Genomic DNA, 18,544 nt, shown 5'->3' with positions numbered 1-18,544 from the left:
AAAAAAAAAAGAAAGAAAAAAATATGAGGAGTCCACCTATACATTAGTTCATCGACAAGAAAGAACTTTCATGACACAGTCAACGATCATTGATTGGTCTGCCGTCCAGGGACTAAACCTTCAAGATATGCAAAACAGAGCCTTGAATTAAAGCAAAGAAAATGTTAAAAAGCTTCATAATCTAAAGGAGTTAGTAACAATAGCTAAAACATTATGCACTAGACCAGTGGTTCTCAACTTTCCCAATGCTGCAACCCTTTAATAAAGTTCTTCATGTTGTGGTGACCCCTCCAACCATAAAATTTGCTGCTTCATAACTGTAATTTTGCTACCATTACGAATTGTCATGTCATGTAAATATCTGTGTTTTCTGACAGTCTTAGGTGACACCTGTGAAAAGGTCATTTGACTACCACAGGTTGAAATCCATGGTCGAGAGCTACTGAACTAGACATTCTTATAAGCATCCTATAAAAGCCCTATACATTCATAACAAACTAAAAGGGGAGGGGAATGATCAGGCTACTGTTTACCCTATATCATAACAAAGCAAAGTAACAACAAAACACTAGCATCTCATGCTCAGACAAATCATTCATGAGAGAAGTTCAAATAATCAAAACTCAAGCACACACATATTTAACCTTGTAACTGTGACCTGTCAAAAAAGGTAAAATTGTTAACAAGTGTTAACACCTTTTATTATTGACTCAAGGAAAAGGGCTCACATGAGGGATGATGTAAGTCTGGAAAGTGTCTCTGCAGAGCAGTTTAGCATAGCCTTAGAAACATTTGTACCTGGTGACCTGATTGTGTTCTTGAGGCTCTTCAGCATCAACAAGACTAGGGACAGCAGCACAGTTTGTGTCTTCTAATGGCAAAGAGTTTATCAACAGGTGAATTGATTATTCATCACAGTGTATAAAATGCAGAGGAGTGGAGGACTAGTTAGTCAAAAAAAAGTGATTATACACACAGTGTGAATGAATTTTAGAGTACTATGCAGAAGAAACAAAAGATCGAAATGCAAAGTGGAAAGACATGTTTTGGAAGCTGCTCATGTGGAGTTCTAGAACAAACAAAACTTGTGCACATCTAAAGCAAGAGTCTTTCCTACAAGGCCATGAAGAACTTCCTGGCTCAAACGCATTCCCTTTCCTTACCTTATTCCTTCTTTTAACTATGTAAGTTAGACTTCAAAATCCATGCATTTCAAGAAGAGCTAATCAAACAGGCAAATCATTCACCTGCCGGCCTTAATCGGAAGGAGAGCTGGGATACACAACACTGTGTGTCAGTATGGTCCTAGTTTTGTAACATAGTGAACAGCAGAGATGAGAAAGTGGAAATGAGAAAGGCATAGCCCGATGTGATCAGAGAAACCGGTAGGAGCCTCGAAGCCCCACTTCACATCGGTTTCCCTCTTCTCTACATTCCATCTTTGGCACTTGGGGTCTTCAAGGGCAGAGAGCATGTGTACCTCTGTGCCTGATGGACACTCTCTTTCTCTGTGGCTCTTTAATTCCTGTTTCGTCCCCTGCTTGCAGCTTAGCGTTGCTCACCTCAGAGAAAGCCCTTGCCCTCACTGAGTCCAACCCTCCCTGTTATAGCCTAGGTCTGATCCCTGTCCCAATTGCTTTTGCTGTTACTCTGACAAAACACCTAACATATGCAGCTTAAAGAAGGAGAGATTTCCTTTGGCTTGTAGTTTCAGAGGGTTTGTGGGTGTCTGATTCTGTTTGGGGGCCTAGAGTGATGGAATATTTTGGGTGGAGAAGTGGCTGATGTCAGAGTAGACAAGAAGCAGAGAAAGCCAGCCAGGAACCAGGGACCAGGTATAATGTTCAAGGCATGTGCTGTGGGGCCCCTTCCTCCTGCTAGACCCACCTCCTAAAGTTCCCACAACCAGCTGAGGTCCAGCCACGCAACAAATGAAACCTTCAGGGATGTTTCATATGAAAGACAGACCATACTTCATTTGTCTTTTTTTTTTTTTTTTTTTTTTTTTTTTAATTTCCTTTGGGGATTTCAGCTGAGGAGGGAGGTCAGCTGGGTGCTTTCCCTGCCTCTCTGAGCTGGCACGCTTTCACCTCAGCATATGACTCCCAAGTCTTTATTGGTAGAATCGAACATTTGAGATTTTGTTTAAAACAACAGGAAGCAGCAGATGAAGTATTTACAATGGAGTGGGCATGTAGATAGTATGAGATCAGAATTAGCTATGTCTGCTAGCAAGTAAACCAGGCCAACTCACTGCCTGTAACCCCAGCTCCAGGGACTCTGACTCTCTCTTCTGGCCCTTACCAGTACCTGCATGTACACACACACACACATATGCATGAATAAAAAAATGTTAAGTACATGTTTTGAAAAAAATATGAGGAGAGCCGGGCGTGGTGGCACATACCTTTAATCCCAGCACTTGGGAGGCAGAGGCAGGNCAGAAGAGGGAGTCAGATCTTGTTAAGGATGGTTGTGAGCCACCATGTGGTTGCTGGGATTTGAACTCTGCACCTTTGGAAGAGCAGTCGGGTGCTCTTCCCCGCTGAGCCATTTCACCAGCCCTTCATTTGTCTTTTATACAGTTTTATTTAATACAGTTTTATTTATTATATTTATACAGTTTTATTTCTTTGGGTCTACAATCTAGCCTCCAGAATGGCAAACTTGCCCAAACTTGACACCAACTACAAACTTGAGAATTTTTCCCATACCGCCCCTGCCTTTGATAACTTGTTAGGAAGAAACAAAACTCACAGAACTTGGTTGAAACCCATTATAGTCACCATTGCATTTGGGTGGGGGGGAGGATGGATGCAAAGTAGCATAGAAAGGAGGCAGAGTCTAGACTACCAAATATAAAGCTGTTAGGATGGACACTTTGTTCCACCATCATTGTGACTATACATAGAATATTGATCCTTAGGAGGCTCCCCAGAGCTCTGGTGCCCAAAGACTTCCTGAAGCTTCTCTATGTAAATGTGATGGTTTATTGACTGCCCATGTGTTTGAACACTGTCATTAGTCAGTGGGGTTTTTATGATTTCTGTCTGTGTCCAACCTTACTTCAGACTATTAGGTATTGAAGGCTCAACTCCTAGCGACCTCATAGCGTAAACTCCTAGGCGTGTTCTCAAGGATTCACCACCTTTAGCACACACCTCTGTTGCTTTAGGAAAATTCAAGGGTTTACAGTACAGACTTGCAGATTGATTAAGCAGCAGCACGTGGGGAGTGCTTAATGTCCTTCCTGAAAGAGCAAGCAAGGAGATTTTTCTGTATTAAATTTTCCTGCTAACACAGCATGCATGTCCTGATTTGAATACATCACCAGTTATTGTAAAGATTATAGTTCAACGATATGCCTGATTAACATACTCCCCGAAAAGGAACTCAGTGGCTTCCTGCTGTGACAAACTGCACCCTCCACCACTAAGCAAGGAGTTAAATTAGCTGGAGTCCAAGGTCTCTTCCAGCACCACCACGAGCTATTTCTCCTTAGAAAACAAACAAGCTATAGCAAAAAGACTAGGTTTGCAGGGTCCCATGAAACTTTGATTATGTAACTTTCCAATAACAACAACAACAAAAAAAAACAGAATAAGCCAGTTGATCTCCAAAAGTCATCTTTAATATGTGACAACATGGATTTGAGTTGCAGCAGTACAGAATTATTAGTTTGATGAAATTTGGCTCCCTGGCTAAACAATCACAAACCTTAATCCATGGTTCATTGTAATGTGGCACTTACATTGGCCTAAGGTGGGTTTCTAGGAGGTGACTGATAACAGCATGGCTGTCTCTACTAAAGAGCTTCCATGTCCTCAAAGCATAGTCCTAGTAGTTAGAGAGAGAAGAGCCAACTTTGGAAACATTGTTTTTAGTTCAAAGTAAGGCATAGACATTCAAATGTAACCACTGTTTCAAAACTCATTATCAAGCAGATTATTACAGGAAGTAAAAGGTTCTAGATGCCTTTGCAACACACACATGCATACACATGTGCACATGCATGCGCACACATGCACACACACAAATGCAATGCTCCAAATGTGTTTGTAAAAATGCTACTTTCCTGTTGCCAATCCAGTGTTACCGCAGGCAGTCACGCAGTTTGAAGAACTGGTTGGAATGGCAGAGACCCTCCTTAAGAGTGGAGGAACCGCGTCCACACCAGCGTCTACTCTCTGGAGAGCAACAAACAACTCCTCCCCAGATTCATTTGCCTCTCTGTGCAGTAATTCCAACTCTACTTCCAGCTCCCCAAGTTCCGTGAAGGCTGAGGAAGAGCAGCATCCTGGTGAGAAGCAGGTGGGTTGGAATATCTTCCCTCTGGCTCTCTGGAGATGGCTGAGCATAAAAACTAAAGGAGGGGATGAAGCAATGGGGCACCACCACCAGATAAAGTCTAGACAGACTAGGTCCCTACCATTAGAATCCTATCACGCAGAATCATCTTATTTTAACGATGAAAGTTAATATTTGTGGAACAGACATGGAATTTAGAAAACTAAAAGCAAGGCCAGGCAGTGGTAATGCACACCTTTAATCCTAGCACTTGGGAGGCAGAGGCAGGCAGATTTCTGAGTTTGAGGCCAGCCTGGTTTACAGAGTGAGTTCCAGGACAGCCAGGACTACACAGAGAAACCCTGTCTCAAAAAACTTAAAAACCAAAAAAAAAAAAAAAAAAGAAAGAAAGAAAAAAAGAAAGAAAGACAGAAAAAAGAAAAAAAAGAAAACTAAAAGCAAATAAATCAGGGGGAATAAATGCAGCTTTTCCTCTACCTGAGATGTAAAATATATACTAAAGGTACAAAATACCTTAAAGAGTAAATACCACCTTAAAGAATAAATACCACTTTAAAGAGTATTGCTGCCTGGCGTGGTGGCACACGCCTTTAATCCCAGCACTTGGGAGGCAGAGGCAGGTGGATTTCTGAGTTTGAGGCCAGCCTGGTCTACAAAGTGAGTTCCAGGACAGCCAGGGCTACACAGAGAAACCCTGTCCCGGAAAAAAAAAAAAAAAAAGAGTATTGCTGCTTTTCAGTATGTCTTAATTAGCATTTTTATTTCTCCAGGTATCCTCTCTTTTTCTAATCTCAGTTCTTATTTCTTATTTTGTAGTTCACGATTGAGAGATGGCAGATTGCCCGTTGTAATAAGAGCAAGCCTCAGAAATTTATTAATGATTTAATGCAAGTGCTTTACACAAATGAATACATGGCCACACACAGTCTGACTGGGGCAAAATCCTCCACTTCAAGGGACAAGGTTGTAAAACCAGCTATGAATCAGAATGAAGTTCAAGAAATCATAGGTGATCATTTGATTACATTGTATTTTCCCACAAACCTGAAATGATGTTACCATTCGCAGTTGGGTTATTAATTTTTTTTGTCCTTTTGTTTGTTTGTTTTCAGATTTATTTTTTGCAAAAAAATTAGAATATTCTAATATTGCTAAATATGAAAAGATAAGAAAACTGAAATCTGGGCATGGTGGTGTGAACACGTAATCTCAACCCTTGAGAGATGGGTGAGGGAGGGTCGGGAGGTCAAGGTCATTCTAGGCACCACTGCAGAATCAGCAGCCGGCCTAGGCTGCAGAAGACCTTGTCTCAGAAGGGGGAAAAAACCAATACTGAACTAAAGTGTCCAAAATGGAGACCTTTGGACTAAAAAAACCTCAAAGCTTCAGAAAATAACAATGTCACTGTTTTAAAGTGTCAGTAACAATTTGTATCCCTTTCTCTTTCTTGTTAGTTCCCTTATGTTTTGTTTCTAGAAAGATTGTTTAAACCATGTAGTTTTAAAATTAGTGAGTCTTCTTTAAAACGATCTACCTTTCCCAATTTTTGTTGTTTTGTGCAAATATCCAAAAAAACAACAAAAAAAAAAAATGTTAGAGACTCTCTCACCAAGCTCTTTACTTACTGGTTCTTAATAAGTGATCAGTTTGTTTTGACTAATATTAAAAATGAATAAAATAATTATTAAAAGTTTAGAGCCGGGCTGGTGAGATGGCTCAGTGGGTAAGAGCACACGACTGCTCTTCCGAAGGTCCGGAGCTCAAATCCCAGCAACCACATGGTGGCTCATAACCATCTGTAACAAGATCTGAAGACAGCTACAGTATACTTACATATAATAAATAAATAAATAAATCTTTTAAAAAAAAAGTTTGGAGCAAAAAAAAAAAAAAAAACAACAACAAAAACAACAACAACAACAACAACAAAAAACCATGGAGTTCATAGCTAGCAGACGAGTTAAAGCTGCCTGATGTCACAGAGCGACACATGATTTATGTATAGCATCACTTTCTGTGAGATTCAGCTATGCTTTAGAAACATGACCGTATTCATCTGCTTAAATACATCATGACAATTTGGGCTCCTTTTGTAAAACGGAGACAAAGCTGTGTTTTTGCCTCAGTTCACAGATGCAAACTCCTCACAACGTGCTTGTGTGTGCCGCTGTAATCTTTTACAGGAGTAACCAAGCAGGTGTTTCCCAGCGCAGATGACGTCTCAATCAGACGGATGATAGGACAGAAGCTGAACAACTGCACGAAGAAGCCGAATGCGAGCAAAGCTCCGAACTCTCAGGATGGTAAGTAGAGCCTAATGGTGTGTCTCTCAAACCCTCACTCTTTTCCATACAACAAACTACCCTGCTGCATCTGCCCACTGGCCTTTTCCAGACACTCACCTGGGAGACATTAGTATCCTCTGAGATGTGTAAATTTGGGAAGACTTTGAGATCTACCAGAACCCATCCCAGTATCTGAGAGGTCCAGTCAGGAAGAGACACCTTCCTGACAGAAAAAAGTAAGAGAAAGAGATCAACCCTAGTTGCCATCAAAGGTACGCCTCAATAAGCAGAAGGACCCCATTAAGTCCAAACTCCCAGAATTCCTAACATCTCCCCAAAAACACCAAGCAGGAGACATATATATATATATATATATATGTATATATATATATATGTGTGTGTGTGTGTGTGTGTGTGTGTGTGTATGTGTGTGTGTATCACATATATAACTACATCATACATACATATACATATGTATATAATGCTATATCACATATATAACTCTACATCATATATACATATATGTATATATATGTATCTTGTACATATACATATACTCATTTTTGTCAACTGAGGCTCAGAAGCCTGTAATTCCTAGGCACTCAGAGCCTAACGACCATGTCACCCTCTGTTGGCTATGCCTGGCTCCCAGTACAGAGCTCAGGTTGTCATTGGTTGATGATCAGATGATAATGGCCGAAAGGACAGCTGTTTTCTGTCTACGTGTCCTTTCTTTAAGAGGAAGAGATAGACTGTCCTCCTTTCTGCAGAATGCGTTTGTTCTCACCCCACACCTGCCCTCTTGCTGCCTGCCTGCACTGCTAAGCGCTCACTGATGATTCCAGTCGTCATGGCCTTTCCCTGCTTCTCATCTCTTTCTCGCATGAACTGAAGAAAGTGACTTGTAAGGATTGCAGAGTCTTAGGTCATCACCTCTGGACCATCGGGCTGAAGAGCTAAGAGCCTTGCCCTGAGATTCTCAAAGCTGTCTGTCTCTAACAGAATATTTCTTATGCTTATGTTATTAAAAAAATGACTTCAAACAATGTTGTTTAGACAGAGGGTCAATAGTTCTTTGATCCTCTTGCTCCTGTTGTGTCCTGACTCCTCAAGAAACCCAGACGAGCCCAAGAATTGCAAAGTCCACTGCAACGCGCAAAAGAGTCTTTTATTTTCAAGTTCGGAGTCAGTTTGCCACCTAGCACTCACTGTGTGAATGCTGGCAAGTGACCCTGAGTCCAGAAAACGTTGGGTTTATATACAGTATAGTTGGGAGGAATAGTGTGAATGTTCACAGAAAAGTGGGGTAGAGGGTGAGATAATGCTGAAGCAGTGGCGGGGGGGGGGTAGTGGGTGTCTGTTTAAGGACTCATTTGATGGCCAGTCGGAACCATCTGTGACCTGACCTCTGTTTACCTTTGACTTTTTCCATGGTCTCCCTTTGAGCTCGTCATTTCTCTAAGGTCTCAAGGACAGGCGCCTGGAGAGTTACCAGGAGGAGTGTTGGGTGGTAGTTTTTGGAGACACAGAGGCGGTGCCATTCTAATGCTAGGGGAGTGGTGGGGCTGCTGCAGGAGGACACAGCACAGAAACCAGCTGTCTGCATATCGTGCTTTCCTGGGGGGAAGGGGGGCGGTGCAGGAAGGAGGATGGGAGCCTCTGGTGGGAAAGCAGAGGCAAACTGTACAACACTGAAGGCTCTCTACTATCAGTAATTCAGGGGTTACAACACTCCCATCAGCAGATGTTTTGACATGTCTGGAGAGCTTTTGGTTTTTACACCTGGGTACCACTCCTGGCATCCAGCAGACAGCAGTGCCAGTGAACAGCCTGCAATTCACAGGCAAACCTCTCTCTTGACCCTCATCCTACCCAGCAAAGATCCGCCCATGTCACCACAGAAGTGAAGAAACCCTGGTCCAATGGGATTTTATTATTTTGGAAACAGTGACCCTAAAACCTGAAGAACTCGAATGAATTGCCACAACCATGACTAGAGACCAGCAGGTAGCAACAGTACCGGGTTTTTCTCTTTGTATCAGTTCTATTACCATAACTGTTCTGGGGTTCCCACCAAAAACCTCAATTACACTGGGTGTTCAGGGTCCCGGTGTAGCCCCAAGCCTTTCCTGAGGTGAGCTGTTAAGCACAAAACCATGTCCTGGGTTGACAGGTTCCAGTTAACAAGACCAGTTAGCCAGAAGCAGAACTACAGAAGCCAAAAGGCAAGGTTAGTGCATTTAGAGACTTTCCAGAACCATGGACTTTGATGGATTATATCTTTGTTTTCGTTTTCGTGGGTGGCACTGTCTGAGTTCTACAGGCTGAACAGCCCTTCCATCATGGAGTCAGTTGTGCTAAGGTCTTGGGGGGTACTGAGTGGTATTTCCATCATGGAGTCAGTTGTGCTAAGGTCTTGGGGGTACTGAGTGGTATTTCCATCATGGAGTCAGTTGTGCTAAGGTCTTGGGGGTACTGAGTGGTATTTCCATCATGGAGTCAGTTGTGCTAAGGTCTTGGGGGTACTGAGTGGTATTTCCATCATGGAGTCAGTTGTGCTAAGGTCTTGGTGGGCTGAAGTCTGGGATTCTGTTACAATAAGAATAATGCTTAGGGACTGAAGTGTACAAGGAGTACTCTTCAGCTCATGATTTTATAAAATGATAGTCTAAAATATAGAAGACCTATATGTGCACTCTGGTTGGGACCTCACGGTGGGGGTTGCTTCAGTAATAGGAGGTCCCACAGCTGAGAACACATACAAGACAGGAATCTAGAGATCCAGGATTAGACTCTTCTCATGCAATACTGAACAAAGTGGATCCCTTCCAAGAGTGGTGCCCCCAATGACTTAGCCTCCTTCCAGTAGTTACATCCCACCTTATGAAGGTTCCACCACCCCAGTAAAGACAGCTGTGTCGGCAACATTGCGCAACAAACTGTAGCACAGAGCTCTCTTGAAAGAACAGCCCATAGGATGTATATAAATAGTATTTATTTGTCGAGAGAGCAGGGGAGGAGAGAGCCTCTTAAGGTATGTGATCATTCAGTAGGGGTGGCAAGCTGGAAATGCAAGCTGGCCGGGCGCAGGCCAGAGAAGACCAGATGATGGAGTCAGAGTGGAAAGCCATCTCGAGGCAATATTTCTTCTTCCTCAGAGGACATGAGTCTTTAAGGTGTTCAACTTTTTTGGAAAGAGGCCATACACACATAGTAGGAGATAATTCTGCTTCATTCAAGTAATGATTTTTAAATTTTAAAGTACATGCATGGAAGCACCTAAGCAGAAATTCGACAGATATTAGGTGAGCCGAGGCTGACACATCAAATCACCCATTGCAGCTATTGATGTGGGGTCAGGGTATCTGGTTGGAAAGTCTGTCTGTTCTGTCGACTTTGGAAAGCCACTTGATTTCATGAACTTCAACTTTTTATGTGTTTTAAAACATTAACTTTATGATGAGCATACAAAGAAGTGAGTCTAATTGTGACATTTTTCATACCTGTGTTAACTCTTCACTGCCTTTCCACCTAGCCCCTCCCCATCCTGCTGTGCCCCCACCTTGCCCCACAAACACTCCCCCTTCCTGCTTTAGTGACACATATTCCATCACCCTCTTGTTCCCTACCTCTTTCCAAGTCTTCCTTCCAGATTACAGTACCCTATCTTCATGTCCCACATAAAGATGCGCATCTATGAATTTAAATCTGGGTTCTGCATATGAAAATCTGGGAAACAGAGAGTCTCTTCAGCAGATGGTGCTTTGAGATGGAATATCCAAACAGTGTGAGCATACTGTTCCGTTGCTTTTGCTTTCTGTTGCAGGCTATGATATAGACCAAGCTAGCCTCGAACTTAGGGGGTAGTCAGGCATCACATCGAACTTCTGATGCCCCTGGCTCTAGCTCTCTATCAAATGGGTAGCTGGTAAAAATCTTTTCCCATTCTGTGGCCTGCCATTTTGTCCCAGTGATGGTGTCCTTTGGCATACAGAAGCCTCTCAGTGTCATGGAGTCCCATTTGTTAATTGTTGTCTGTCCTTAGTGTCCTGTGCTAATAGTGTTCTGTTCATAAAATCTTTTCATGTGCCAATCAGTTCAAGGCTTTCTCTTCTATCAGGTTCAGTGTATCTGGTTTTATGTTGAGGTCTTTGATCTACTTGGACTTGAGTTCTGTGCAGGATGATAAATATGGATCTATTTGCATTCTTCTACACAGAGACATCCAGTTAGACCAGCACCGTTTGTTGAAGATGTTGTCTTTTACTCAGCTTGTATTTCTGGCTTTGTCAAAATCAGGTATCCATAGGTGTGTGGATGTATTTATGGGTCTTCAATTCTATACTATTGATCAATGTGTCTGTCTTTATATAAACATTATGGTTTTTTTATTACTATGGCTGTGTAGTATAATTTGAGATTAGAAGTAGTTATACCTCCAGCAGCCCTGTTATCATTTAGGATTGTTTTAGCTATCCTGGTGTGTGTGTGTTTCCATATGAAACTGAAAATTGTACTTTTAAGTTCTGTGAAGAACTGTGCTGGAATTTTAATGGTAACTGCATTGAATCAGTAGATGGCTTTAGGTAGGATAGCCATTTGCACAATATTAATCCTACTGATCAAGGAGCATGTAAGAGCTTTCCATTTTCTGTTTGTTTGTTTGTTTGTTTTGTTTTTCCAGACAGGGTTTCTCTGTGTAGTTCTGACTGTCCTGGAACTCACCCTGTAGACCAGGCTGGCCTTGAACTCAGAAATCCGCCTGCCTCTGCCTCCCAAGTGCTGGGATTAAAGGCGTGCGCCACCACTGCCCGACTGGTATCTTCTGTCTTTTTTTTTTTTTTGATGTGTGTTTTTTTTTTTTTATCATCCAAGTCTTTCACTTGCTTGATTAAAGTTACCCCACAATATTCTGCATTCTTAAGGCTATTGTGAAAGGTGTTGTTTCCCTGAGTTCATTCACTGTCATTTGTATACAGGAAAGCTACTCACTTTTCTATGTTAATTTGGGGGGTGGGCAGGTTTTGAAACAAAGTTTTTCTATGTAGCCCTGTATGTCCTGGAACTAACTCATCCTCTAGACCAAGCTGACCTTGAACTCAGATCCTGCTGCCTCTGCCTCCCAAGTCCTGGTAATTGTGTATTAATTTTGTATCCTGCTACTTTGCTGAAAATGTTTATCAGCTCTAGGAGTTTCCTTTTTAGGGTCACTTACGTAAACTACCATATCATCTGCAAATAAAGACATTTTTATTTCTTCCTTACCTATCTGTACCCCATTGGTTTTCTGAGTTATTTTATTGGTCTAACCAAGACTCCACTCAATGTAGAATAGGTATGGAAAGAGTGGCCAACCTTGTCTTGTTCCTGATTTTAATAGAATTGCTTTGAGTAATCTCCATTTAAGTTGATGTTTGCTATAGGCTTAGTGTAAACTGCCTTTATTATGCTGAGCAATGGCCCTTGTATCCCTAGTTTCTCCTGGACTTTTACCATGAATGGGTGTTGGATATTGTCACAGGCCTTTTCTTCATCTAATGGCATGTTCATGTGGCCTCTGATTTTCCATCTGTTTGGATGGTGGATCACGTTTACTTGTTTATCTATGTTAAACTACTCCATCTCTGGGATGAAGCCTGGAAAAAGCATGGTGGATGATTTTTTTTTTTTGATGTGTTCTTGAATTCCATTTGCAAATATTTTATGGAGAATTTCTGTGTCCATGTCCATAGGGAAAGTGGTCTGTAATTCTCTTTCTTCATTGGATCTTTTCGTAGTTTGGGTATCAGAGTATTTGTGGCCTCATAAAAAGAATTGGTCACTGTTCTTTCAGTTTCTATTTTTTGGAATAATTTGAGGAGTATTGGAGTTAACTCTTCTATTTCTTGGAATAATTTGAGAGTTAACTCTTCTTTTGAAAGTCTAATAGAATTCTGCACTAAAACTATCTGGCAGGCTGGAGAGACGGCTCAGTGGTTAAGAGCACTGACTGCTCTTCCAGAGGTCTTGAGTTCAAATCCCAGCAACCACATGGTGACTCACAACCATCTGTAATGAGATCTAATGCCCTCTTCTGGTGTGTCTGAAGACAGCTACAATGTACTCATATGCATAAATAAATCTTAAAACAACAGCAAAAAGACTATCTGGCTCTAGACTTTTTTTGTTTAAGAGACTTTTAATGACTGCTTCTATTTCCCCAGAGATTTTAGGTCTGTTTAAACTGATATCTGATCTTGATTTAACCTAGGTAGGTGGTATAGTAAGAAAATGATCCATTTCTTTTAGATTTTCAAATTTGGTGAAGTGTAGGTTTTTAAAGTATGTCCTTATGTCCTCTGGACTTCTTCAGTGCCTGATATGTTCCCCTCTCTCTCTCTAATTTTGTTAATTTGGATAAGGGATTTTATTGATTTTTCTCAAAGAACCAACTCTGTCATTGTTTCTTGTAATTTTTTTCTATTGTATTTATTTCAGCCCCAAGTTTTCATATCTCTTGCTGTCTACCTCTCCTGGCTGTGATTTCTTCTTTTTGTTTTAGAGCTTTCAGGTGTGCTGTTAAGTTACTAGTCTGAGATCTCTCCCCGCTTTTAATGTATACCAGACCTCCTACAACTGCCTTCATTGTGTTTTAATTTTTTCTTAATTTCTGTCTTGACCCATTTTTCATTCAGTCGAGAGTTGTTTAGTCTTTCATGAGTCTGTAAGCTTTCTGTTGTTTCTCTTGTTCTTCATCTTTAATCCAGTAAGTGGTTGGTAGGATGCAGGATGTTATTTCAATTTTCTTGTATCTGTTGAGACTTGCTCTGTGTTCAAGTATGTGGCCAATTCTGGAGTAAGTTCCAAGAGCTGCTGAGAAGAAGGTATATTATTTGTATTTGGGTAAAATATTCTATAAGTATCTATTAGGTCTGTTTGGTTTATGGTATTAGTTGGCTTCAGCATTTCTGTTTAGTTTTTTCTTCTGGATGACCTGTGTATTGGTGAGTGTGAAGTATTGCAGTCTCCCACTATCACTGTGTCAGGATCAATATGTGATTTAAGCTGCAGTAGTGTTTCTTTTTATGAACATGGGTGCCCTGTGTTTGGTGCACAGATATTAAGAATTGTAATATCCCTTGGTGGATTTTTCCTTTGATGAGTACGTAGTGTCCTTCCCTATCTTCTCTGGTTAGTCTTATTGTGAAGTTTATTTTGTTAGATAGCAAAATGGCTACATTGGCTTGCTTCCTGGGTTCGTTTACTTGGAAGATGTTTTTCAAATCTTTACCCTGAGGTAATGTTTACCCTTGAAGTTTAGGTATGTTTCTCTTGGATGAGGAAGAAAGATGAATCCCGTTTTCACATCCATTTTTAAAATATGTCTGTTTATTAGGGAATTGGGACCATTGATATTGAAAAAATATCAATGACCAATGATTGTTGATTTTCTGTTTTTCATATAGGCTATTTCTTGTGCTTCAGCTATAAATTGGAATATTCAAGGCATGCTGTAGTGGGATTCTGGGCTGTATTGTAATAATCAATTATTATCTGGCACTAATTGATTCTGGTTTTGCACTGGAGTTTAGCCATCTGGATTTGGGGTAATTGTAAGTCTAGGTGTCGGTATCTGATCTTGTCTTTGTTGAGTGGGTGTTTTGTTCCTTGGTTTCTGTGGCCCTTTCTTTTTTTTTTTAAAGATTTATTTATTGTTATACACTGTAGCTGACTTCAGACACACCAGAAGAGGGTATCAGAACTCATTATGGGTGGTTGTGAGCCACCATGTGGTTGCTGGGATTTGAACTCGGGACCTTCGGAAGAGCAATCAGTGCTCTTACCCGCTGAGCCATCTCACCAGCCCCGCCCTTTCTTGTCTTAGGAGAGTGTGGTGGTTTGGGTTGCCTGATAAGGAACTGCTTCTGAGATCCTGCGTGTGTGGCCTCTGGGGACTCTAATTAGAATGCATTCCTTATATTGAGAGCTGATGTTTAGGGGTAGATGTAATCCACTTGAAGTGCAGGAGTACTCATGTCCCACCCCTAAGGACCCCCAAGGTGAGCCCCAAGCTCACCAATCCTGACCCTGGACAACACTACCCCCAGGAAACCCTGTCTATATAAAGCCTGCCTCCTGCTGCAGCCCCCCTCTTGTGTCTTTCCGAGCAAATCTATTGTGTGTGAGGTTTGATGTATGGTGTGACTTTGTGGTATTCCTTGATCCCGACTTCCAGGATGCTTTTCCCTTCAGAGCTGTAACACTTGCAGGGGAAAACGTTTTTCCCTCAGAGCTGTAACACTTTCCACGGAGATGGGCTAAACGTGTGCTGAAGGGGTCCACGGGAGGAAAACCAGATGTCCCACCAGGATCCACTTTGTAGTCCCCTTGGCATGGGGGTAGAGGGGGAGGAGAAGCCCATACTCTGCTACAGAGCTGGGAATTAGATTTAGGAGTTGGATATGGAGGAGAGGAAGGAGAGGAAGGATCTGAAGCTGCTTGCTTCTGTGGCAGAGGCCAGCGGTTCCCGCTGAGTGCCTGAGGGAGCTGGAGGCTGACATTCTGTAGTTGAAGGTCTGTGTGATCTGCTGGAGGTGGGGGACGAGGGGAAGGGAGGCCACAGCAGATGGTCGGCTACAGAGCTGTGGATGTGACTGAGGAATTGGATTTGGAGGAGGAGAAGGGAAGGGAGCTCTGAAGGTCACCTCCCTGCCTCCCTCTCTTCTGGGCTTTGAGTCAGGTAAACCAGGTTTGAGGAACTGCTAGCCAATAGGCAACCAGTAAACATCACTGAAGAATGTTATACAAATGGTGGATAATTTTTTTCAAATGCTTGATTGACAAGGGGGGGTTCATTTTTACCTTGTTTTAAAATTTAGCTAATAAAATTAATTATTTCAAATAAAAATTTGAAAATGAAAAATAAAAATAAAATTAATTAATTAATTAATAAAATAAATAAAATAAAAAATTGTTTCAAATTAAAAAAAAATACATTAACTGTGTTTTATGCTGGGATTCCTCTACATTACAAAGCAATTCATGGGACATCTTAATAGGTACAGCTCCTTCCTTTAATACAAATTTGCACCTCTTTGAAGTCTGCTTTTCTATTTTACAGGTATCTTAAAATAAAACATGCTTGGTTTTCTGTCAAACATTGGATTTTGCTGGAGAACCTGAGACGCATCAAGGGACTGGCTGTAGTAGCCTTGACTTTCCTGGTGGGATAATGGACTGGCTGAAGCTGCATGCAGAGCCCTTACTAATTAACCAGAGAATGTCTGTCAAACAAGCATGCAATATGGTTTCTTTGGAAATATGCATCTTTCACAGCCCCGAATACTTCCCTGTAAACTAACTTAAGATGATATCAGCTCTTATCATAGCAACAAAAACATCCACCCTCCAGATCATTCGTTGTCTTCAACAAACATTTTGAATTATTACTATCAGTGACTCCTCTTTATGGCTTTTGTTTGGTGGGGAGGGGCTTTAGCAAGCTCCTGTTTGGTTAAAAATACAATTGAAATAAGACACATCTACCAATACCATGGCTAACCAAGTAATGATGACTTAATGTTAAAACGATTGAGTTATTCTGTGATCTAAAAATGTGTGAAATAGGATTATGGGAAAAAAAACAAAAACATAAATGCCTTTTCCATATTCAGTTATCCAAACATACTCCTGAAAGTCTAAAACCCCATCTTTGTTTGTTAATTCCATGCACTGATTTTCATAATAGTCTCTTAGTCTGTGAGGAAGACACACCCCTCAGTATCCATTGTCCAGAACATATGAGATTCAGATGTGTAATAATAAATAAATCACCTAAAGTGCACGTAGGACATGACATCATGCCTGGTCAGCCATGATGTTAAACTGCTTAATTTTGACCTGTTTTATCTCCACTGTAGCAGAAGGAAAATTAACTGGAAAAAAAAAAAGTACCAATTATGGCATGGAAAATGCCATTTTGTAAATCCACAAAAAATAAAACATTCTTCAAAGACTTTTCACTTGATAAAAGATGCCCTGACTACTTTGCAATGAGAAGCTATGCCTTTCTCTTTCTCTCCCCGCTCCTTCCCTCCCTCCGCCCCCAGACAGGGTTTCTCTGTGTAGCCCTGGCTGTCCTGGAACTCATTCTGTAGACCAGGCAGGGCTCACACTCAGAAATCCACCTGCCTCTGCCTCCCGAGTGCCAGGATTAAAGGTGTGCGCCACCACGCCCAGCGAAGCTATGCTTCTCGAGTATGTAGTGTGACGGCGAAGCTTGGGAAGAAGGACTTGTAAAGTGCAGTGCAGGGGACCCAGGGACAGGTTGTGCAGGCTGCTTGATTAACAGTTCAGTTGTACAAAACAAATACTCACAATGAAGTGAATTGTGTAACATTTGCTACTTTTAATTAAATAAAATTTAACTCCATTGAAAACGAATGCACTTTCTTATTCACACACACACACACACACACACACATATATATATATATATATATATATATATATATATGTATGTATGTATATATATATTGGTTTTTCGAGACAGGGTTTCTCTGTATAGCCCTGGCTGTCCTGGAACTCATTCTGTAGACCAGGCTGGCCTCGAACTCAGAAATTCACCTGCCTCTGCCTCCCAAGTGCTGGGATTAAAGGCGTGCGCCAACACGCTCGGCTTTATAATGTATTCTATTCCAGGCATAAAAAATTTTTTTTCTAGGTAGAGGCTTCTTCAACACATTGAAGCATTCGCTTCTTCACCTAGAGCCTCTCCTGACCTTTTACGGTGCCAAGCCTCAGCTACCTTCCGTGGCACTGTGGAGAGCAGAGGAAGCTGTGAGTGAGTGTGTAAGGTGTGTGTAAGAAGTGTGGGAGTCCTGAATGTGTAAGGAATGTGAGTCCTGTGTGTATAGGGAATTTGTGAACTCCTGAGTGAACAGTGTTAGTCCTGAGTGTGTGAGAAGTGTGTGAGTCCTGAATGTGTAAGGAGTGTGTGAACTGGGTATGCAAGGAGTGTGTGAACTTCTGAGTGTGTAAAGAGTGTGTGAGTGTGAACTTCTGAGTGTGTAAAGAGTGTGTGAGTCCTGAGTGTGTGAGGAGTGAGTGAGTTCTGGGTGTATAAGCAGTGTGTGAACTCCTCAGTGTGTAAGGAGTGGGTGAATCCTGAGTTTGTGAACTCCTGAGTGTATAAGGAGTGTGAGTCCTGAGGTGTATGCTATGTCGAACTCCTGAGTATGTAGGAGTGGGTGGGTCCAGAGTGTGTAAGGACTGGGTGAAGTCCCGAATAAATGTGTATTATTGACAAGGATCTCTGCCTCATACCCATGGAAATTGGCAAAGCCTTCCTACTAGTAAAGCTCAAAGATGTGACAAAACCTTCCTCTAACCCTAACACAGTCTTTATGAGCCATGATGTGCAAAACCAAACAACAAAAACTAGCAACTGCAGCTTACTCCTCTCAGGTGACTGCAACCTAAGACCGATTCCCTACAGAGAACCCCAACAGAAGCTAGCTGTGCATAATAAACATGCTGAAGTGCACACACACCCCAACCCCAGCTTTTCCGTACCTGTGTACCTTCTTCATTCCCTTGAGGACCCAGGTCGGGCTTCCAGGATCAATCCACGTCAGGATCAATCCACATTGGTCACAGTGATAACCCCTTCATGCCTTCAAAACCAGTACCACCCGGAAGACCCTTGCAGATTACCAAGTTTGGCTGCCAGAACAAGGTGCGGCCTTGGTCCCACTGGGCCACAGCCTCGATGTACCAATACTGAGGAAACACTCCAGGATTTGTGATCCTCATTGATGTTGGTCTCTTCTTTTAAGATTTATTTATTATTTATTTTATGCATATGAGTATACCACCATTGCTCTCTTCAGACACACCAGAAGAGGGGGTCAGACCCCATTACAGATGAGCCACCATGTGGTTGCTGGGAATTGAACTCGGGACCTCTGGAA

The 18,544-nt window shown here is 41.7% G+C and overlaps 1 protein-coding gene across 3 annotated transcripts in view; it reads left to right on the top strand.

Moving 5' to 3' along the window:
- The window catches only part of Bend6 (BEN domain containing 6), a 59,667-nt gene extending 42,655 nt beyond the window's left edge, over positions 1–17,012 (top strand). For 2 of the 3 annotated variants that reach the window (XM_021198857.2, XM_029538866.1), the window contains 4 exons: positions 4,091–4,311; positions 5,125–5,317; positions 6,492–6,611; positions 15,694–17,012. In XM_021198857.2, coding sequence (XP_021054516.1) covers positions 4,091–4,311; positions 5,125–5,317; positions 6,492–6,611; positions 15,694–15,707 — 548 coding nt within the window. In that variant the 3' untranslated portion in view covers positions 15,708–17,012. Of the gene's footprint in view, positions 1–4,090; positions 4,312–5,124; positions 5,318–6,491; positions 6,620–15,693 lie in introns of those variants that run through there. The other variant, XM_029538867.1, reaches the window with a different exon arrangement.
- Positions 17,013–18,544: the final 1,532 nt, after the last annotated feature.

Source organism: Mus pahari, chromosome 5 (genome assembly GCF_900095145.1).
Source record: "Mus pahari chromosome 5, PAHARI_EIJ_v1.1, whole genome shotgun sequence".
NCBI classification, from domain to species: domain Eukaryota; kingdom Metazoa; phylum Chordata; class Mammalia; order Rodentia; family Muridae; genus Mus; species Mus pahari.
Note: the sequence above shows the minus strand (reverse complement) of the source record. Positions and strands in the feature narration are given on the sequence as shown.